This window comes from Antedon mediterranea, chromosome 6 (assembly GCF_964355755.1).
Source record: "Antedon mediterranea chromosome 6, ecAntMedi1.1, whole genome shotgun sequence".
Taxonomy (NCBI): Eukaryota; Metazoa; Echinodermata; class Crinoidea; order Comatulida; family Antedonidae; genus Antedon; species Antedon mediterranea.
Window position 1 is genome coordinate 28,415,582 of NC_092675.1, and position 25,026 is coordinate 28,440,607.

A 25,026-nucleotide genomic window follows, 5' to 3' on the forward strand; every position below is an offset into this window, starting at 1 on the left:
GGACTTTTTATATTTTGCGAAGACGATGAACTGCTGCAGTGTTTACAAGATATCATTTTGTTTAATGTATTCTTTAGTTCTTTGTTTTCTTCTTGAAGGCGTTTAAAATCTTCTTCGTGCGTTTTATTATCTGTGATTGTTCTTGTTATTTGTGATTCTACTTTTTTGGTTTCTGTCGCTGTTTTGGTTTCCAAATTCTTTTTGCTACACGACGGACTACTACCCATTTTCTGTAAGAAAAAAACTCAATGTTAACCATGGCCTATCTGTACATTGACAATGCAATGTTTCATGCGCTTTAAAATCATTTATTCTTACTAGTCATTTAATTCATTCTTGCATCATTGTTTTATCACATTATGTTGGAATCCACGAGCTACACTTTACAAGATGTGAAAGATTTTACAATACATACATACATACATAATAACAACATGATCTAACAATGACAACAGTGTGAATAATGAATCAATAAATGTATAGAAATGTATAGAGAAACTGTATACAGACACTCATTTCAGAATAATGGACGTACACAACCTTTCACCTTTTTATTGTATTTTGTTCGTTATATGTATGTATATGCTGTATATTATTAGATTCCAGAATGTGTTTTAAATGGAGAGAGGCACCATATGTCAACAGATAATGATAATCAGAATTTTCTGATGGTTGGTCCTTTTTTTAAAAATTGTATTTATATGTAGGCCTATCTATGGACAGTTTGTCTGAAAAAAAAAGTTTAATTGAATTGTTACACTTTTATTTCATTGTATAGATTGGTGAGGATGTGAATATAATGTTAAAAATGAATCATAGATGAAATAAAAGGTGGGACAAACCCACAAACGACAAAAAGGGGTATATAAGGTTTTGTATCGTCCATGATTATTGAATGAAATTTGGATGAGACGTCTAACTAAAGACAAAGTTCCTTTGTTGCTTGGCCTTCTGTGAGTTTCTAATTAATAACGAAATTGTGACATATCGTTTGGTAATTATAGAATAATGACAACCACTGCGAAATTGTATCTATTGTGATAAGGTTTAATGTTATGCCTACTCTACACGAATTAAAGTATTTAATGACAAAATGTATGTTCTATTTCATAATAAATGGTATTCGTGTAATTGAAACACGAAATATTTAAGTTTATTCTCAAGAGCTTGAAACCCGCTTGTAGAAGCTGTGCGTATGCCCTGAGATACAGTAGGCCTATCAAAATACATTGTGAATAGGCTTAACAAATTCACCCAATGACATACCCAAACCAATATCAGATGATCCATTGAAAATATTCAGATAAAAATAGTACTTGTGTAACTCAGAATAATACTGTATAGGGATTAAATAGATCGGAACGTTGAATTCTCAAAATGTGTATGTTTCATATTGTATTTTTATGTCTATATTTATATCTAAATATTTTTAAGGCATCCTACAATTGGATGTAGTTGAAATAAAATAAAATAAATAAGATGTTCTGTCTCTTTGTTTAGTATTTAAATACAGTACACGGGATACCAATCGTATAATAGTAGTGGAACGTCTGAAAATTCGATTCACTTGTAAATTAACTCAAACTTATTTTTTAATCTTATTGAAACACGTTCAAAAGCAATTGAAGTGATATTTGAGGATACACGGTACCCTATGTTGTAACGTTTCAAGTAAAATTCGTAAAACCCAGTCAACTTCGATCAGGTCAAAAGTTTCTAAAACATAAACAGTAGCATTGTGTCCCACAAAATGTGCGTGAATCTAAACAATATTACATAATTTAAAGGTGTTTTTCTCTTTCACGGGGCTTACTTTATTCTTTTAAAAAAAAATTAAATTTGACATAATTAAAATTTATCAATGCAAATTAGAAAAATAATTTATTTACTAGGAACAAAAAATAATAAAAACGTTTTGTACTTACTGTAGTTATATGGACGAGCAATCTTTGCAATAAATGCTATCGTATTGTGTCGGTCGCTCCGATAATCCTTCTTCATGTAGGCCAGCGTTTATTTTACGTTCGTTTCTTAGACAACAGGGTTGACGTCATTTGCTTCATAGCGATCAACAATTATTGTAAATACCCTTTTACGATAATTATCACATTCTCCTTCAATTGAAAAAATGACAAGTTAGTGCGCGTTCCATGTATGTCGTCATTAACAAGCACTGAATGATGATTATTATATTGCTTATATATTGCATTCGCTCGACTTGTAGCCGTCGTTGTATTATACCACCGGTGATTATAGTACTAGTTCACCGTCACACACATTTTTAACATTTGATTTTCGGTTAATTCCATTTAACTTCTATTTTAAATTGATTTAAAAAATTTAAATTAAATTAAATTAATTATCTATTTAAATAAAATTAAATATTTTCAAAAAGATTGATTGGAGAGAATACACTCGTATTATTTCATCTAAAGTTATTCAATCTTTGAAGCCTAAGCGTAAATCATGGGTTATTAGTGGTTTTCTGGCCAAAATAAGAATACATGGCTATATCGTCTAGATTTAGGTTATAATTGAAAGGTTGACTAACAAGATGTTGTCTTAAGAACCTGAGGAGGGGCTAAGGAAAGTGTAGGATTGAGATAAGAAAGTACACACATATCTATACTATATAGAGTATCCCTCTATCCCTCTCCCCCTCCATTTTTAATGTAGCTCAAGCTATCACAAAAGGACGTCCGTCAACCCCCGCCTCCTTCAACATAGTCACCAAAGCGCTCAAATAGACACCGATAATGAATTAAAATTACTGAGCAATATGAAGAGCAGTAAATTGAATTTTCTTAATTAAAAGCATTATCTCATTATGGCCATTAGAACCCAACTGAAGCATTGTGATCATTCATAATTATAATTTTAACTTAATGACTTTTCCTGTTGATTTTATAATTCTAGAGAATTCGAACATACATAGGTAAAATGAACATACCTGTCGAAAATTCCTTCTGTGAAACCAACTTTTGAAAAGGTTAATAGACGTATCTCAATTCATTCCCAAATTCAATGTATGCCTACATTATAGATTATACATAACATGTCTATCTTTTAAGAACATTTTAATATATCCACAATTAATTCTCGAGAATAAACAAACTCGTTAATAAAATAGTTGAAATACTTTAATAACTGTAGAGATTAAGGCATGCCTTAAAAATCTTTAACAAGTTTATAAGAACCTTACTATGTTATTATCTTGTTACTAAGAGTAGTCCAAACATTGATAAAACTTACCGTAAACTCTCTGAATTTTCGCAATGTTAAGTAGAAAATGACGTTTTATTTTCTGTTAACTCGTTACCAGATTATGTGTTTGATTATGTGTGCATGTTTTGTGAAGATTAATTGGTCCGGAACAATTTCGTTTGAGTAAAGATAGTGGATATAGTTTCTAGCAACTTCAAAGTAAGATAATGTCAATGGATTTCAAGTTGTTGTACCGCATTAACGACGTAAACTTCATCGGGACAAATCTAGGCCTAATTGCCTAACTTGATTACACGTTAATTTTTGCTGTTTGTTTAGGACGTGTTGCTTCTCTAAAACGACATCTTGGAAGTGAAACTGTTCTGACTGCCGTGGCGCAAACGATTGCCAGAGAGTAGTCTGTAAATTGTTCAACACGATAGGATATTGATACAACATTTGTAAGTAACCAGAATGACATTTCAAAACGTAAAAGTATTATTTATTTATTGCTTTCTACAATTGTCGTTATCACTGTCACTTAAGAAGAGCAGCATTCAGTACGATAAACTTAACAATCAACAAAAGTATTCCGACACTCAGCTAAAAACATCAAAAAATGATGTCATGCATCAGCAGTTTGCTCTTATGGAAGAGAGTGTGTACGAACAGTTTCAAGAAAAGAAAAGAGAATTTAAGGAGAATGATTCTCGCGCACCGCCATATATGATAGAACTCTACCAACGCTTCTCATCAAATCGGTACGCCCATCCAAGTTCTAACATCGTTCGAAGTTTTCTAAATGAGGGTAAGTTTAATTTAATTTAAAAACAACATTCTTTTCGATCAAATGTGTTCTAGTTTTTTAAATGTCTATTGTTTACTATCAATTTTCCTTTCTTTCTGCACTCTTTATTTGATGTTCATATTGTTTGTATTAACAAATTAATTAGATCATTTCTTTTTTTACAAAACCAATGAAATAAAAACACTTTTAAAATTAAGTTGCTCTAAACACAGCCTTTTCAGAAGAATAGCTGTTTTTCTGATAATAACTGTTTAATATAACTTTTTACCATCAATTAATTTTTTTAAATAAAAAATTAGCTTTAAAAATGTTGCTCTACAAGCACATGATCTTACAATTTGCTATCTCTGTATTATTTTGGGATAAAACCAATCTGAAGCTATACAGTTAGGTTATCAGTTAAATGTACAATTATTAAAATCTATAAACGTTAACAAATAAATGGTTGATTTGTTTTCCGTTTATTAAACTGATACAGTATACATTTGTTTATACCTTAGAGGTTGATGAGTTTTCTGGAAACTACGAGTTGGAATCATTAACAAAGTTTAGTGAGATTTTTTTACGTTTCAACGTTACAATTCCTATTCACGAGAAAGTCGTTCTAGCAGAACTTCGTCTTTTTGCAATAGTTAAACAAAAACAAGGAACTGGGGCCTTTGTCAAAATCGCTATATATGACAACGATGAAGAAAATGTCAACGGCCATTTTGAAAAGGTGCTCATAAAACATATATACAAGGAAAATAATGGTTGGGAAACTTTTGATTTGACGGATTACGTCATAAAACGACTTTCGACCAATAACAAACACGTGTGTTACTTGCGTGTTCAAATTGATGACATCATTCCGCAGATGCTAATAGATACCTCACAACACATCCAGTATCAACCTTTACTTGTTATATACTCTGATGATGTTGTAAGCAACGTACATAGGAGAGACTCAAACGAATTGGACAATATGATAGATCAAGAAGTGGCGGCAAACTTTAAAATTGACAACAACCTTGGGAAGATCCGAAACAGACGAGGATTAAATAGAAAAAACTACTGCCGGAAAAGAGAGATGACGGTTGATTTTAAAGAAATCGGTTACGATAATTGGATCATTGCTCCAAAATCCTATCAAGCTTTTCATTGTAGTGGACGGTGTATCTTCCCCTTAACAGATCGTTGGAGTCCCACAAAACATGCTGTTATACAGATATTGGTTCACGAATTTAAGCCGAAACAATTCCCAAAGCCTTGCTGTGTTGCAAACAATCTGGAACCAATCTCTTTACTGTATATCAATGAGGGCGTTATAACGTACAAACATAAATACGATGGAATGGTGGTTAAAGATTGCGCATGTCGGTAGAAATGGTTCGTAATTAAACATTATCTAAGCTCCAATAATAGCTTAAATCTTGAACCTGCTTTCACTGTATACTCTTAATCTGTATCTAATTAAAGATCATAGTAAAAATTGAATGCAAAAGTCAGTTTTCTTCCATTATAATATTCATACGTATAATAGCCAAAGTAGAGCGGTCCAGGTTTAGGAAGTGAGTGTACTTGTTGGGGCGAACGCTCCTTATTTTTTTATATCTTTTATTAAATCCGTCGTCTCTTTTCTTTATTTTAATTTGCAAAGAATTTGAATTATGTTTTTAACTGGCGGCATTTTACGAAAGATAGCATCAATTTTTGCTTTCATTTCGATTTGAACATCATTACGGTGTTTCTTTTTTGTAGATACATGACGATAAATCAAACTATAAAACAACATTGCATATATGACGTATTGAAATTTCCGTCTTTAATAATTGATATCACCTATAACATGTGATATATTGATCAGTAAAGTTACTAGACGGCGTCTCGATGGCGACGTAGACTCATTTGTTGTTCGACGCATTAGCTACTAGGTCAACGCCACACGTCTATTTGTCGACTGGTACGCGGAAACAGCGAATTCAGTATCTTATATAACATTTTTGCTTGTACTAGTAGTAATCCGTGTCGCTGTGGCCATGCAGGATATTGATGAGCTCTGCCTACGTAATCTGTTTAATACTGACTAAACGTTGTATTTAATGAATTACTCATAATTAAAATTGACAAAGTGTAATTGAAGATGTCTACCTGTGTGCTGGGTGTGTATTAAAGGTAACTGGAATTGATTAAATGCAATGAAGATACTACTTTGTTATATATTTCCTTGCAGAAGTAAATACTGTAGGCCTAATGATACTACAATATAAAATAAATGAGTAGGAAGCCGGCTTCGGTCACCTGTAACTTAAAAAATGACGAATTCGTTCAGTCGATTTTCAAATTGTATCTACTGTTTGTTACAGTACGACTAAAATGTGTAACCAAGCAAACCGTGAGATTCGCGTGGGGAAAATATGCTTTATGTCAATCTCTATAATCTATATTAGTACTTTCAGTCAAAGCATTTTACTTTTTGATCTTTAGCTAATTGTAATAAATGTTAATCTCTTTGAAACAAATCTTAAGATAATTAGAAATATGTTTCAACATTAAGCTTAAGTGACTAGTTAATTCCATGCAGTGACAGGTCCAGGCAACGAGCAATACTGCATATAAATCCTAGTCGAAAGTTTTGGTTTTAACCTAGATTTCTCCATATTATCATGGAATATTTGGTAATAAAACATCATATGTGTTTCAGATATATCCAAATGAGGTGCTGTATTACCAAATATACCTTGATACTGGGCATATATTGTAGTGTGTGGAGATACAGCACTGAAAATCGTGTCGTGGAATTAAGGTAGTACAAATCGAATTTGATTTTACTTTTAAAATTTCTATGAAGTTTTCAAGTAAAAAGAACGATAAGGAATTGAGGAATCCAGTCCAAAAATTCCATCATGATTTTTGCTAATTTTCTTCTTCTATTTCTTTTCCTTTATGGACGCTGGCATGATCGTCCCCATCTAGTGATTACCTGTATAAAGTCATAAAATCTGCTATCGTTTGTACAGGAATTGTACTCTTTGAGTTTAGGTTGAAACAGATCAACTTAAATACCTCCTAACATGCATTTTAGTACACAAACCAAGATTCTATCAACATTTATAGAAATTTAAATATCGTTTTTTCTATTCTCAAATGACAATTTGTATTCAAGAAATGTTAACCTGCTTCTAAAAGATTGAAAAACAGTCACAAATACCTCTTGGGAATAATTGTTGATTCAACATATTGTTTTGTGCGATGAATATTAAGTAAAATAATAGGCGTAATACTAGGATAAATAGACATTCATTCAAGTTAAATCCTTGACTGTATGAACTAAGATCAACCTTTCTTTGGACATATTGTGAATTTTAATTATAGTTCATACAGATTAATGTTTTATTGACTAAACATTATAAACATGCTATCAATGTTCCTTCGGGGTTATTTGCACGTAGAATTATCATAAATTTAGAAGTATGGTAATTCATCAAAATTATTTATCTATTAAAGATATTTTTTTTTAAATACATAGAATTTTTAACTTTGACGTTTCTTGAAAGGTAAATCAATGTAGATCTAATTTCTTTTCCTTTGTTATTTTTTTTGTAACAAAACTATTTTTAAAACAGATTTATAGAATTAGTAGTTGTACCCAGTAAGAATATTAAATAAAGATATTTCAATGATTAATCGCTAATATACATAGCAACAGAAACATATATTCGAAGTTGTATTGATATTTAAAAAAGATGAAACGTTTAGGGATATTTTGCCAATTTCAACAGTCTGAGCAACTAAGATACTATCTAAAAAACATGAACGAAATCGGTTTAAACATCAACATTATCAAATGTATTGTCATGTTTTAATTATGATGACGTACACATTAGTAAAATAAACGTGATTGTTATTATTAATTGGAATCTTTAGGTTAACTTTTGAAACCATTTGGAATTACATTGGGTTTATCACGAACATAGAGGGCTTGGTGTTGTTACCAAGAGCATTATGCGCATGCTCAATCACTGTCAAATCAGCTACTACTTGATTGATATGTTTCTCATTTGTATATAATTGACCGAATAGCTTCTAGCATATGCCTACCGCCTTTCATTGAAGATACCAATACATATCTTATTTTAGGATAGTAAAAATTGATGTTAAAGCAGCTTATGGATTCTGGAACATAATTCAAAATGATTGTTCAATAAATTGTAGCTTTAAATTAAAATGTAAATTTAATGGTTTTAATCATTATAGCCATGTGTATGAATAGCTAATAATTAATTACGCCATGACATAATCCTGTAAATTGGTATTTCGGTAGGATAGACCTGAACCTCAAGACTATTTTATACTAATATATGAAAAAGCTGAAGTCAGTTGTGTTTATAGAAACAAACAGTATTAAAATTACAGTGCTTGAGCAATAATACTACTAATAACACATGGGTCATGACGCAATTAATGTTTAATTTGGTAACGTAGGCCTACATTAGTTACACAAACTTAATTGGTTTCCTATACTAGTGTTTTTTTTCAGTAAAGAAACACTTGCATTGAATTTGCATTACGCAGCACACAAGCAGACTGCGAAATATAACTTGCGTACAATATTAATCAACATCGTTGCGATAGCTTCCGCAACTATTCCAAATTACGATTTTGTCAATATAAGCGAATTCAGAAGTTCTAAGCAGGATCTTGCGCGTGTTTATCCTTGTTATAACATCGGAGAACCTCTTTAATGTAGGATTAGATAATAAAGTCAGTTGAATTACAACAGATTCACCGTACCAATCATTTAAGTTTATGCTTTTGACGTGGCACACGAGCTTCCAATTAACCTAGCTTCACGACCAATCATTAATCAACAAACTGTATTTGTCGTTTCGGGATATATTTGATGATCTAGCATAATCTCAGATCGTGAATGAATGTTACTTTACTTCTTTACGCTTGTGTATTATAATAACATAATACAGGGTTTTTTTAAACCTCATAAATCTAAAATAAAATTATAAAAACAAAGTTAGATCCTGAAATTGTTCTACAAATCAGTATGATATTTTATAAGAAAACAAACATTTTTTTTGGATAATGTGTGAACTAAATTCAAAATGTTCGAATTTATTTTTAAATCTGTATTAAATAACCTTTCTTCATTCTAAAAAAATATGCAGTTAGTCTGTAATCATGTTCTTTTAAATTAAAAAAAAGAACAGAAATATGAGCACGGGAAAGTAATTGTATTTTCTTTTTGTATATAACAGTTCTATAATATTACAAATAAAAGAAATAGATTGTAGATTGGTCATTGAGAATCTGCTGGGATTCGAACCACGGACATTTTCCGACATAGACCCCACTTTATCCAAAAACGCTACTTGTAAATAAAAAGAAACACTGCTTTGAGCCACTTCCGTCAACAGAATGAAATACAATTCTTTACACAAAGCTAAAGCTCTGTCTATACTATCAACTATAGTTTGACATGCCCAAATATGGTATTGGTATGCTTAAATATGGTATGACATCACCATGTCCATATATGGGCACATAACATTTTGTTGTCACATAAAGTGTGATAGTGTAGATAGGGCTTTACCCATATTCAGGGAACACAACCATTACGAAGACACTTTGTTGATGGATTCCACTTTTACCAAATTGGAACGCTGTGGCTAAATATTTAGAGCTTAGTCTAAATTATGTTCAGAGTAATTCCATTCTATGCAATTAAATTGATTGAATCAGACGCGTAATGTTTACATACCACCTACGTCTACGTCTGTCTACCCATATTCTACGTTACATTGATGACACATTATGTTTCTTACAATCTCTTATCTATTGCAATTCTGACGTCAGTGTTACATAAACGAAATCTTAACCTTCTTTTTGTCAATTATAACGGAATGTTTTAAGAGAAAACAGCCGATTTCCTATATCATGAGATTGATGCTATCGCATGTTGTTAGTACATAACGTGTTTGAAAATAAAAAAAAGGGAGATTTCAATAAAAGGCACGTGACTTGCGCAATTTGAACCGTTTGCACTGTATAAACGATCCTAAACAAGCAATATTTCTTACAAAAAAAACGCCTCTCATCTCACGATAACTACCGTTTACATGCACCTGACAATCAGCAAATGTTTTAATAGACTCTCTTTTCCCAGACGTGCTTTGGGGGTGTGCGCATGACCAGTCCGAGTTTCTAATCACCGCATGGTAGCTGATTCCTTATGCTTCCGTTCTCTTGAATATAACTGCCCAAAGGAGCGGCGAGAAATCTTACAATTTTTATCGTAGGCCTAACAGTACATTGGAATTTATACGATCATACTACAATGTTATTTCTGACAAAGATATAAATGCGATTCTGACGTTCGTTTCATAGCATTGTTTTTACCGATTCTTATTTTTGATAAGCAATTAAATATTATATTAACAATTTATAGGCCTAGGATTGTTATGATTTTTAAAAATTTAACAGATAAGTTCACAATAAAAATTGAAACTAGCGGCAGTTTTGTTAACACGTCGGTGACTAAACATGCATCGTAGTTTTTACCGCGTTTGATTAAAACCTGAATATGAAATCTTCAAAACCCTTGGATTATAGTTTCTTAAGGGATGAAATGTGTGACATTGAAATTACAAATCAAGTTCTCTTTACCTTAATTCAGATATGTATCTAGGTTTCATGAAACAGTTTACAACATGATGCCAAACGTATTTAACTGTCGGACAAATATCATCAGCGTACATTAATGTAGGCCCGGTCATGTGCAATATCGATGTGTGACACCGGTGTGAACAGATCAATAACACGTACACATAGTCATATAAACCTCCTCAGGCTATTCTCAATAATTTCAAATGTTAATGAATCGAATTTTATATTCGTAATATTTCTCATTCCCATTTCTAACTCTACCTTTAATAGCCGGTTCTTTATGACAATTCTAAGTTACAGCCACTATTTCTAATAATTCTCCGTATTGTATCAAATACTTATCATGTGTGACGCCTACGGTTAACCTAATACTAACTTTAACGTAATACATGCGTCACATGTGATACATATGTGACAATGTATTATTGAATTTGCCAATAATGACTGGACAGATATAGTGCAATATGTGGAGATACAGTACAACGAATCGCCGGTGTCATTTCTTATATTCATATGGGATATTAGGGACTTGATATGATATTATTTTGTCGTCGTTTGTTTATACTAATGTCACGTTTTCCTTAATTACACTATTATAGTTTAAAGTGTTCTAAGTTTATAACTAATACATACAACGAAGTGTACTAATTCAATGTGACCTGATAGTAGATCTAGGTTGGCAACATAAGTTCATTAAAAAAAATCGCACTTTACATGATTAGATCAGGAATAAAGATGACTACAAACAAATAAGGACATTTCCTGTACTAATAATATTATTGATTTGATGTATATTAATAGTTTAGACATATTCATAATGTATACATCAAAGAATAATGATGATATTAATAAGCATTTTATGCATATTAAGTGGTAGAAGATGTGCATTTTTGTATATATTTTATATCAACAACGTATTCATCCTAGAAATTTAGTATATTACAGCGTTTCCATCTGGTTCAATCCTCGCCAATTTAAACCGCTCCATTGAATATTATATTGATTTTTGTGCCTACGCCACTTGTATGTTAATGATCGCGAGTCATTTTTGCTTGGCAACGTAAGAGGCGATTCAATCCAACTCCGATATTTAGCTTTTCAGCTGTATATTATAATGTAGGGCCAATTGTATTATGATCAAGAAAAGAATTACCATTAGAATGCATTTTCTGACGCAAAATACAACTATATTACTGACCTTTTAACACGAACAAATCACCTTTTATTTAGTCACTCATATGCGTATTAGTTTCTATTCTTACATCTACATTAGCACAGAGTGAATAGGCCTTTTAAGAAGGAAATTTAATTTATCACACAAAATTACGTTAAGCTCGACGAGCTTTCATACCATTTCGTCCATTCTTAACACAAGTCCTTGGATAAAGTAAGAGATTTGATGACGCTCTGTTGTCTTGGTGGTTTATTGTGATGAAATAATTGAAGGTTCGCGCCTACAACAAGAAGCTTAATTGTCTGTAATTACGGTGTTTTTGCAGTTTTGAAGTGATTGAAAATGGCAGTTTTACTTTATTATAAACGTATAATGTGGGTTGATGCTGTGTTTCTATAGCTCACACAACCTAAGATAATAGCGATGGAAATCCTCGGAAGAGGCTCATTATTAATTTTCTAGGTTCGTGGACAGCGCGGGATTACAATGATTGATGGATGGTGAAATAGACAATATTTGAGAGACACTATAAACATGCCATTCGAATTCATTCGTAGCAACAATCGCGTGCCGAGAAATACGCTTTTGTGATTACCAGTCAAAGTTGAAACAAGAAAAACGAAGGAATTAACTTTCGTTTAGTTAGAATTGACAATTATTGCTAAATTTATTGATATATCCAGAAATTTGAGCATCAAGCAGGCGGAACGGTGACTACGAAGATGCTACACAATGCAGACGATTTTTAATCTAATTTGTATGATCAATTCGCGCTCATTTATTACATGAAACGTAAGAGAAGAGGTAAGTAAAATGCTGAGTATGCGATGAGTTTAATCAAGTATACTAATGCATCTAGTGTATTGCTTCGGGGTTGCTCCATTCGACAGCTTAATCCATTTCTTGCGCGTTCGTGCATAGTCAGCAGATTATCAGGACTGAATACAATTATATATCAAAAGCAGAAGATCGAAAAATCATGATATTCTGTTGATTTACGAGGTTATGACCTCATATTCGTCACGCAAAAGACAGTAGTAGTTGTGTCACCAATGCCGACGCATCATTCATAACTATAGTATTTTTCAATTTTTAGGTAAGATGAATTAGTTGACATGTTTTAATTACAACGTTTGAAGAAGCGACCTGACACGCTCCGAGGAATGTTCAATACACCTGCAAAGAAGTAAACCAGCGGCCACTGTGTGTAATTGATCCTTGTTCTACGTTTTGATAGTCACAATTATTCTTCTAGGCAAAACAATTAAATGTTAATTTCCATCGATAACGTGGATCGGCGATTAGGCCAGTTTCCAAGATAACTCAGTCTGTCATAATGCTAATAATAACAAGCATCTCGCGTGCTTGAAGTTCTACAGCGTACTATAATTTTTTGCCACTATCATCTCTGAAGCGTTAGCGCCAACATCGATTTTGAATGCAATACCATTCTGTGTTTAGATTTACATCAGCTAGAAGCTTAACTTAGAACGCACTCTAAATCTACAGAAATACATAGATTTATTTACCATGCTGTTTCTATAGATACGGATTTTACTTTCATCTATTTTCCCCGACTATACGATATTCTTATTTGTGTATACTTACTGTTGTTTACATATTGAGCAAAATGGTCAATCTACGATACTATAAAAGCGTGGGAGCCCCCTGCACGCGCTTGTTACGGAAATTGAAAAATCCAATTGAGATTATGTTGTTCCCGTATGAAGGATGGATTTGCGTCGCACTGCAAACGACTTGGACTTTTAAAATACTTTGGTGGAACAAAAAACGTTGCATGATTATTCAAAAGTCGGCAGGTAAAACGATAAAAACTCATGCTAAATTTATGGACACAAAAGATGGAATGGTGTATATAACTGGAAAGATTAAGAACGATCCTTTACCGGAATTTGTGTTGGTTCTAACTTCATTCGTTACAAAGTCTGATTTTTATTCCGGCTATGCGTTAACAGGGACGTTACATAGACGAAAGAACTCAGAGAGTGAGGCTCAGTTGACGCATTATGCTATGGTACAAAGACAAGAATCGTAGCCTGTGCTATCCAAATCGCTTTATTATTTTCGCACCAAGAAAATACTGAATGACGTTTTGGAAGTATCAGTATCTTTTTTCCAGCATTTGTGTGCATTGCCTGACTCTCGAAACCTGATTATCCTACGCCTGAACTTTGTAACATTCAAATATTTTCAGAAGGACTATATCCTATACATTTGTGTTGTCTGTAGAGTGTATCTTGACAATCATGACAGCCCTATGCGCATACAAAAGCAAGCCAATTCAGTAGAAGTAACATTTATTTTTTGCTTGGTGATTGACAAGTTTTAAAAACAGCTATGGCATTATATTACCTGCCAATTCTAGTACGGTAGTATATCTAGTAACATCACACAGCCTACAGTATCGTGTATTTGCCTCTTTTAATTTCAACTTTTGCACGTGATATCGTTCAAATCTAGAGAGATGAAAGAAAAAAATGAAAACGAAATGGTCACAGCATTAACGATAAACTTGTAATAATTTAAATTCAATAGTGACCAATAAATATTGGCAATACTGTTTCTCTGAAAAACAAGACCTGTTGATGTAATGTTGATAATAAAGGAGTTCTTCGAGTTTTGCAGAATAAAAAATGGACACCATTTTTAAATTTAAATCACACAATCGTTTTGACTTTATTTACTGCAATGTGAAGAAAACTAATATGTATAAACTATGTGAACAGAATATATCTACCTTTAATCTATCTATCTAAATGATAATAACTTGTTTTATGACAGCATCTATATTTTCTTGAATATGAAATTTCTGCCTACAAAGAATGAACAATATTTAAACTCTAGAATAGTAACTTTAGAATAGTGTTAGATGAAAAACACTGGAAATGATGTTTTCAAGACAGTGAACGACGACTCACACCTAATCCCAATTCGAGTGCCCATGGAGAGGTCCTCACTTTCCACGAAGAAGACAACGTCTAACCTCAAAGTGTTGAAAGAAACAGGCAATTTATAGATACAGTTTATCAGTAATACTTCGAAATCCAGAATAATTATAACTGTTAATATTTCAATCTGTATAAATTACAGTATACTCTTTATTTGTATGAAAAGTGGTTTTTTGTTTGACTTTTCAACAACATATTAGGACTAAGTACCATTTAAGTGCGACAAATATTGACAAACATATCTATGTGAACCAACCTTCCAACTTTCGTTTCAGTTTGTGTAAACAACACATTTTGGACATTCAGTACTTTTTTTCTCAAGCTAGTATATGGAACAGTGCAATTTTGACTGCGCATGCCCATTGCGTAAGGTACCGTACTATGTACGTGCGTACATTTTAGCCAATTTATATATTTTCGTTCTCTTTTTGTACCTTTCATAATTGATGTTATATTGATGTTGGTGTTTTTCTTTTGTTTTTATTTCTGTTAGACCTTTAAAATTATTAAAATTATTAAACGTATTTTTATCTATAAAAAATGTTTTCTTTATCGTTTTTTATTTTTCCTTAAATTCCGTCAACAAGCCATTTTCTCTCAAAACAAGCGAATATCTCATTAAAAATAATATCTTCTAGATATTGTCTTCTTAAGGTTGAATTAAGACATCATTCCATTGTAATTACAAATTGCAGTAGTGGCTCATAATTACCGATAGCGCATCAAAACAATGCCCGAGGCATGTCATCATTAATTCATCACTAAACCTAACTTAATACGAGGATTTAAATTAACATTAACATAAATTACAATTTTCGTCAATGTTTGAAAAGCTTCAATGTGTACGTTCCATGTCGTTTTTAATTTAATAACCTATTTGATTGGTGTACGTGTGTGTGTGTAAATGATGTAAATTTAATTTAGAACATTATATCATTATGCACTGAATGTATAATTTGTATTTTAATCCAATAGACAATATTGTAAATCTCTTGATTTACCTGAAATATGAGGATGCTTTTAGCCTCTGGTAGACTTGAATGTCAAATCGGAAAACAGTTTGAAATTACCCTTTCCTGTATCTTTGTCATAAATGGAAACGACTAAATGTAAATGCAAACGAAATGAATTAAATCTTAATACATGTCATTTTGTGTATATCAGTGATAGTTTTAGGCGGTGAATTACCCAGACGATGCCAGTCCATCTAGTTTGCGCCATTAATTCACTTATATTTGCATCTTAATTCTTCGTAGACTGTTTATAGCCTTTTGTGGAATGACGTTTTGGATGTATCTTTTCGTTTCCATTCATTTAGTATTGACAAATAAAACTCGTATAAGAACCATAAACATTAATTATAAAAAAATATTTGAAATTGACTGATGTTTTCTAGAATGTTCAAATTGCATTTCAAGATAGATTCATCGATTTCGTATCCTACGGTATATAAATAGGAAACGAAATGAATGAATGCGAAAAGAAGCTCCGGTTTTCAACGGTGTTCACATAGTTACACTTACAGTTTTGTAAGAAAGTTTATGGAGAGCCGTTTGGGATAATGTTCATTTTGTTACAACATTTTGGGGTGGTTTTTTTTCGAATAACATTTGCTGAATGCGCGTAAAACCTTTGAATCTTTACCAATTCTTACAAGGTTCGCTACCTAAACCACATCAAATGTTGGTGTGAATCCGGGACCGCAGGTTCGGGGGAATCCCCCCTTTACAGCGAACCCCCCTTAACCGACTGCGAACCCCATCCCCGATATGCCCAATACCTCACCCCCATCTCTGAAAATCCTCCAAATACGTACCCCATAGTACAAGTGTCCCAAATACTCCCTGGCTGACAGATCCTGGCTATAGTCCTGTAATCTATAGGAGCCTACCTTGAAATACACCTGGATTTTAGATGTACGAAAGCATACCAACTTTCACATCAACCATTTCAGGCCTAGTAATAATAATTATTATCTAAACTTCTAAAATGTATATATTGTACAAAACGTCCTTATTTATAGCCAATGCAGTTATAACCAATATATCAAACAGGGAAACCTTTTTTTTTTATTAAATTTGAGCTCAGCTCGTATTATGTTTCGACAATCACGAGTTAAGCGTGGTTCCCTTCCGATAATTGTGTTTGCCCCCGCCTGCGTGAAATCAAATCTGCGATGTTTGCTGCATTGTTACGTCGTCGGTTCCCACTTGTTATATTACGCAATACAGCACTTTGGGTCAAAACCTCGCTGCGTTACGTTGCGTCGCTAGTGGGAACCACGCTTTAGAATAATTTGATTGTTGAGATGGAGACGTAAATGAAACTCATCATGTTTCTGACATAGCTCATCTTAAAACATAACATATTGTATTAATTAGTATCGCTTGATCGATGTCTACTAACCATAATGATTTCGCGTGCCTCGTGTTACTAATAATAATCGTTTATATTTATAAGGGCTAGCATAAAAATTAATATTAGTAGTGTACCATGGTTTGCCTGAGTGATTACTATGCTTAATGATTCAGTCAGAGAAGCCTATAAAAACATTCATTATTTAATCAATAGATATATAGGTATAGGCTCATGGAGTAATAATAATTACTCCAAGATAGGACTAAGTTATTTTAGCTCTCATCTCAGCACTTTTTAGCTTCCGTGCATATCGAAAAAACAGCATAAAATAGAATGAAAAATTCCTTGATCGACTGCAGTTTTTCCAATTATATATAAGCCTCATACATTTTATGTTATTTAACTTTAATGTATTAAGCAACGTATGTTTTATCTACACTCTAAGCGAGTTCAATCTTGCATCGTCTTATTGCCTCTATATGCCTACATCACTCTAAAGTACCCAAGTCCATTAGGGCAATGGTCATTAGGTTATTGTTGTACCGCAGTAGTTTTCTACGTATTCACCGTATTTGTGATTAGATATAGCAATTTGATTATTTCTTCAATATATCTACACAGACCTTGCCTCGAGTCGTACCCTCGGCGCCGCTGCCGTACCGTATATTACGCACAGCCGACACAAACCTACACACTTGGAAATGCCAACGGTTTCGATTGTTTTTCACCGATTATACATTTATACATTTCCATCTTATTAAGATAATTGAACATAATTCTAGCATGGGAGCCGCAACGCATCCTTGTTGGATCCATGGCGAGTACGCTATAACACTCTATGGAACGCCATTACCATCGTCTCCTGTTGCGAAGGTTGTTTCAAAAGTCATTACGTCAACCCACAGAACAGACAACGGCGTTTCATACTGCAGCATGTCGATTATAACGCGCGTAGTTTCCTCTTTATTGCTTTCACACTTGTTTGTTCTTTTGGATTGTATTTCAGCAATGTTCAATAAATCGTGACATTTCGTTCTGTTGACAAAAAATCATTCCATTATCACAATTTGAACAGCAATTAACTGTAACCAAAAGAGATAGTCCATCAAGACAAAAATGAGAAAATCTATGTGTAAATAAGGTAATTCGAGAATTCGAACTTGTGCTAAAAAATTACGCGTTTGTAACTAGACACTTAGACAAAACTAGGCCTACGTACGATCAATCAGTATGTAGAGTGTATGACTAGGCCCGCCCTATTTAACTATTTTTCAAGTGGTTTTTTTTTTTCATATATGAAGCAATAACTGACATTAATTGAAGCCTTCTACTTCAAGTCTGTTTTGTTTTAATCAAGAACGACCGATTAATGAATCGGCATGTAATTTCACAGACCTTGCTTGTTCGTTCACAGCTGTAGTTATATAAAAGTAAATTACGTTTTGATTTCTATAGGGGGCGTTGTTGTGTTTTTTGCAGACTATGTCGGAAATGATAAGTATTAGGCTACTGTATCAACGATTATTATTGAAAACATTACAACAATTGTTGGGGTGGTGTCCCTAACCTACATTGCGGTTAATTTGAAGTATGAATTATCGACATTATCCTACTTTAATTGGGCTAAAAATTAACATCATTTCTAACTTTGAATAGGCCTAAGAGATTGGTATCATAGAAATATATCCCTTAAGTATCCCGTGACGTACACATTTGAATTCCAAGCATTTTATATGTAAATCCTGACTCATATTCGGATGATGAGAACATTGTATTAGTGATCATCTTTGATGAGTCATATTGCATATAATATCACGAACACAAGGAAGATCATAACAAAACAACGCTAAGCCCTATAACATGCAGCTTTAATATTCTGTATACAACCTCAGATTAAAATCATAATGAGTAAAATTAAAAAATGACAAATATGAATAATTATGTAAATTGTATGAATAAATGCTTGAGGGATTAATTGATTGGAATTTTAATTATGATAATATATCAATTACAAAAATGTTATGACAGAGAAGTTTTTTAAAACGGAATATATAAAAATGAAAGAAATAAATTGGAAATGGAAGCACAGTATCAGCTCGTTACCATCCCACGCACGACTATAGGACTGCTTAAACGAGGCTCTGCACGTAATAATTATAATAACGATAGTGATGAGGATGATGATACTGATGATGATGATTATATATCAGTATATCACCTAAGTAAACCTAAGTAATAATTAATTAAACAATAATGTTATGCAATTTACATTAGTTGTTTGCAATTTCTCTTGTTTGAATATGACGTCATGGTTGTAGATTGTTATTATTCCTTTGTTATTAACTGTGTTAAGACTTTTTGTCTCCTACACAACATAACGTAACTCAGTATTGTTGAATCGGTTTCTTAATTTGAAACATCGCGACCTCCACTTTGGATGCTACTTTTGATCACGGTCGATGTTTCCGAATGTTTTAAAAGATTTAAAAGGCTTTAGTGTCTTTTTATTATCAAGACAGATTTAGGTTAACGTTATATGGATAAAGAGGGCGCGTGGATGCTTAGTGTTTTTGCTAAATAGCATGGATCGCCACCAGCAGTACATGTTTTACGGCATGATTTTTAAAAAACTTTTTTTAGTTTTGACAAATTATCATAAACGAATTTTATTCGATTAAATGAATATTTTATAATTTTTATAGCATTTTTATCAGTCCTTTTAATGTATTTTATCTATTTTTAACTTGTGAATTATTTTACAAAGCTTTAAATCTATACATTTTCTTTTCTTTTTCTCAATTTTCAGATTTTAAATGTTTTTAGGAAACCAAGCTTTATTGTTTATAGGTTATTCTAATTTTCTCTGTTACGTTTTGTTTTATTTGTTTCCGTTTTAATTTATTTTATTGTTTTATGAGAATTTCGAATAAAGTCAATCATTTACATCTTTTTAAATTGTACAACCAACTTTTTTTTTCTCAATTTATATAAAGACGAATAAGATGATATTGTACTATGTTTTCAGTGCCATCATCACTTTTCAACAACTAACGATTTTCTGAGGTGTCTACTTAATGTGTCAGGCGCCATCAAGTTGTTCCTAACGTTTTTGAAGAATAATATTTCCACGTTAAATTAGTATTATAGTGCCCTCTGTATTTTCTACATTTTACCCTCTATTTTTAAAAAATTAATCAAGTTTACTTTTTTTTTTTCTATCAAAGTTAGTTCATAGCTGTGATTATTATTTAACTAATACATTATTTGTTACTCGAAAATATCTGGAAAAAAATAATAATATAATATGTATAAATTGACGATTTTACTTTTGATTCCTAAAAAAAGTGAGTAGATCGTATAATGTAGGCCTACGAATTTATGATTTTTTTAAAGACTTTCTCTTTTTTAAAATAAATGTTGAATAATAATATTATATGCCATAAATAATGTTAACAGACAATGTTTTAAATGTTAGTGCTATGTAATTATATTTACTGTTAAATGCACTGTTATTAACTGTGAACAGTAACAAATAACAACCACGGATCTGCAGTGAGAGTGTGGATATTCACACATATGATTTCATTCGGTTCTCTAAACTTTCAATCAATGTATATTTAACCGACAGTAACCATGGCAAATGCGAAGGCGTGTGTTATGTTATTTACTGGCATTTTATAGACACGTTATATCAATGTTTTGTATCGTTAGTTACAGTAGTTCTTAAGTTCAATTCTTTTAATGTATAAATAACTGAGAAAAATAGATAACTGACACGTTATTCAAAGTCAAACGTAACATTTATTTATAACGACCAGTTCCCATCAAACGTGCATTTATAACAGTTTTTATATCTTAAATTTGTTAGCTACGGCCAAACAAGGCAAAGCTTGAGATGCAGCAAATAAAACTGAAAAAGAAAAACAGGACAGGACAAAACTGTACCGTAGCTAACGAATTTTAGTTTCAGAGTAGGGCCTACCGACTAATTTAAGATATAAAAACTGTTATAAATGCACGTTTGATGGGAACTGGTACGTTATCCCAGAGTTTTGGACCAGTGAACTAAATACTAGGCCTATGTAATAGACGTACAGTAGTTTTGTAAAATGGAATACGTATTTGGTTAGTGCTCCGAGTTTTGTGATTATGTATGATTGAAACTAAATAAATCATCAAATTGTGAATTGTGAGCAAATTCGGCCATGAAAAAAGAAAAAAAAACACTTTCTCAATAAAGACACCAATGTGTTGATCCTTCAGTCCCGTCCCATCTAATGTTATTATCAATCAATTTACTAATTTACTTTGTTAAATAGAATCCATGTTTATTATGTAACGGACGTTGAGTGGTCTCTCTTCCCTATAAAGATTATAAACTAGGAACGTACGTGCATTTTATACTATGGAGCTTGTTTGAAAATGATTGGCATTTGTACTTAATATGTTGTGCTTAAACACTTTACTGTGTTCACGTTTCATGAATGTGTCATGTATAATTGTATGGATTTAGTGAACATGTCCATACATGATTCACTACCGTTAAACTAGGACGTTACATTTTTAAATGGTTTAAAGGTTAACCTGCTATAAACAATGAAACGTGTTGATGTATTATTTGTTTGGTTAAAAATAATTTTAAAAGTTTATTCACTGGTCTTTCTGACCTAATAAATGAGAACGTTTTTGTAATCTCTAGATGATTTGCAAAAAAAGTACCGTAATACCGTACCGTCACTTTTCAATTACTTCATTTTTTATTTATTTTGGGGTTAATTATTAGGGTGTGTGCCATACAAAGGTGAGGAATCGACGGCTGTAATTAATGTTCGTTTTTATTTGCGCGTCGCTGTGCGCACTTGCGCTTTCCTTTCACTTGCGTTTCTCTAATGTTCATTTGCGTTTCTCTAATGTTCATTTGCGTTTCTCTAATGTTCATTTGCGTTTTCATTGTATTCACGTTTAACCCGTTTATCTGGCATTGTTTGTTCTGTGATGTAGCGTTATATGTGTATGATTCGTGGAACTGGACTGAATAAAATAATAGATGTAGACAGTACTACATTTTACGCACACGATAGACCTAATGCTAAATCACGGAAACCAGAAACGTAACAGTACTACGTCAGGCAAAAGCATGGGAAGGCTAAAGCTCAGTTCCTTTGTAGTTGGAGGCAATGACTTAGCGACGCAAGGCGGTTGACCAATCACAATCGCGTCATGATTTGTCAAACGGCTTGCGTTACGCTTACGCTATACGTTGCGTCCTAGTGAGAATCAAACGGAATAGCCAATTATCTGTTCGTTCTAATTATTTGATGTAATCTTGTTTACGTCAATTTCGTTTAACGCATAACTACTTAAGTACAATCAAGTAGCTTCCATTTTACAGAAATTAAATCGTATTGAGGTAAAAGGTGTGAAGTACATTGATCAGGGCAGATGCAGTCACTTGATAACAATGCTATTTTGGGTACAAGAGACCCGACCAAATTATCACTCGAACCCGAGGAGACATAATTAGGGTTGGTGGGGGTGGGGGGGGGGGGGGTTTAGGATATAGATATCAAACATATTACATTGTATTATAATACAAAGGTAGTAAAGCCGATTAAAATTAATTATAAAATTGATTAAGACAAAAATACCAAGGGAAAATGCCTTTCATTGAGCGCCTGAACTAGGTGCCTGTGTAACGAAAGCTGACCCATCCTTCATATAGAATGGTGTTCATTGCTCTAATTACGTGTGTGATGGATGGGTGTAGAAAATGTCTGAATATTATTAAATCCCACATATTGCCTACATATTCGATTTCTTATGTATTTTCCTGTTCCAATTCTTTCTTTCCCCATTCATAGCGAACATTGGTCCATATGTGTCTCGTGTCCCTAGAGAACCAATCTGATTGGTTCCGACAATGTGCATTTCTTTTAAACGCTGATTGCTCGAGAATTTACATGTCTTTCAACAATATGTCTATAAATGACGATTCGTATCGTATCAGTATTGTAAAATTTCCTCAAAATTTTCCTTATAATAAATTAATAATGAATAAACTATAATAAATAGAGCAATGAAAGATGTGTGTGTAGGCTATGGATATGGTTACGGATACAATGTAAACGCTGTTCAGAGCAGCACTAAAACAATGTTTTGCCGGGGGCAAACCAACAAGAATGTAGCCCAGCTTGAATCTCTTGAACCTATGAAGTTTTTTTAGAAAGAGGTTTGATTTTGAGGGTCTAATTTAGTCTTTAGCGTCAGAATGTCTGAAGAAGTTTTAGAAAAATGTAATGTTACTGTCAAAACAAAATGTAAAGAATGCATGTGATGTTTAATGTTGCATATTTTTTTATTTGTAAAATAAACATTGACATTTAATTCAATTCAACTTTTTTATCAACGGAGGTCCATCTCATCCAGCGCATTAATGCAGCGAAAACTCTTAATGTTATAATTGCCCATCTTAATACACATTTTCCAATCTTCTCAGTTCGAGTCTCAGCCTAGGGCGATATTTTCATTCACGTATTATTTCTCATTCCACCTTAATTCAGCATTAATGTCGGGTGGTTTAGAGTTTTACTTTAGTTATTTGTTATTACTACAGTATTTCAGCTGAATGTTTGTCGAGATGAAGCCCTACTACATGAAGCCATTTCACCTTATTTATCATTCATCAGTGTTACATGTCATTTTCAGCTGACTGTTATCGGGATGAAGCCCTGCTACATGACGTCCTTCGAAAAAGAAAACCCTTCTTAATGAGATGAAGTCCTTCTCGAGTTGAAGCCTTTCTCGAGATGACTAGACAACCTTGACCAGAAATCAGAACAGAACATAACAAAATAAGAACCTCACTGAAGAATGGTTTAAAACAACTTATTTTTTAAACTCGTTTAATTTTCTGAAGTTGAATCACCTTTAATATACTAAAAAATGAACTCAAACGAATTATCGATATTCAACACATTCTAGACTACTAAATCACATTAGAAGCCATTCCTCACGAGAGATGCTTCAAATTGGAGAGGGCAGAACCATGCCTTGAAATTGAACCAAAAAAGGAAATCAAAGAAACGGCCTAAAGGCTATTTTATGCCATAGAAATGTAAGTAGGAACTTGAATGCTTTGCCTTCGGGGTAATTACAGGTCATTAATTGAAATGTAAGCATATTTGATTTATCAGGAAATTAAATATAATTTGAAATGCATAATGTATAATGATAGAAATTAACATGTCGATAAAAGAAACATCAAGAAATGACCTTATGTAAATGCACGGTATAATTGTGATGTTTAGACAGGTCACATGACGTATCATCATGAAAAGGGCACTACAGACATTAGGGTCTATGAGTGTAGGCGATAAATCTTAAACCTTCAATTTCAATACGGCAGTTTTATGTACACACTAAGGTGGGGGGGGGGGAGGGAGGGGATGACAAAAGGCCTCCTAATTCCTAGGAGTTTTAACAAATAATCTATATTGTTTTGACAACTCTTGTACCATAACCACTGTGTTGCCAATTCCCCCTAACTGCTATGGCAAATAGAGATTGGTCATAACTTTCTACCGTACATTATGAAGATGATAATGACATTATATATGGCAAATGGTAATATGCGCCCTCGACATCATAAACGTTGTACCGTAACATTACTCCTGAAACTGAAACATTAATTTTGTAGGCGCGGCATCACATTCAAAAATATCTATTGAAAAGAAACCTGGTTATATTAATACTGTTACTGTTAAATGATATAACCGATATGCATTCCACACCAGCCGAGTTAGACATGTATGATGAAGCAATCTATACTGGTAATCATGTCTGTATAATGAGTAAGG

At 32.8% G+C, this 25,026-nt stretch overlaps 1 protein-coding gene across 1 annotated transcript; it reads left to right on the plus strand.

Annotated features, from left to right (window-relative positions):
- The first annotated feature begins 3,831 nt into the window (after nt 1-3,831).
- Nucleotides 3,832-5,375, plus strand: LOC140052558 (bone morphogenetic protein 10-like). Its single transcript, XM_072098167.1, has 2 exons — nt 3,832-4,012; nt 4,513-5,375. The coding sequence occupies exons 1-2, from the start codon at nt 3,832-3,834 to the stop codon at nt 5,373-5,375; spliced, it is 1,044 nt and encodes a 347-aa protein (XP_071954268.1).
- The last annotated feature ends 19,651 nt before the right edge of the window (nt 5,376-25,026 follow it).

Excerpts from the sequence above, each read along its gene's own strand:
- LOC140052558 (XM_072098167.1), top strand. The coding sequence starts at position 3,832 with ATGCATCAGCAGTTTGCTCTTATGGAAGAGAGTGTGTACGAACAGTTT. Across the intron at positions 4,013-4,512 it reads TCGAAGTTTTCTAAATGAGG|AGGTTGATGAGTTTTCTGGA; the intron begins GTAAGTTTAATT and ends TTTATACCTTAG.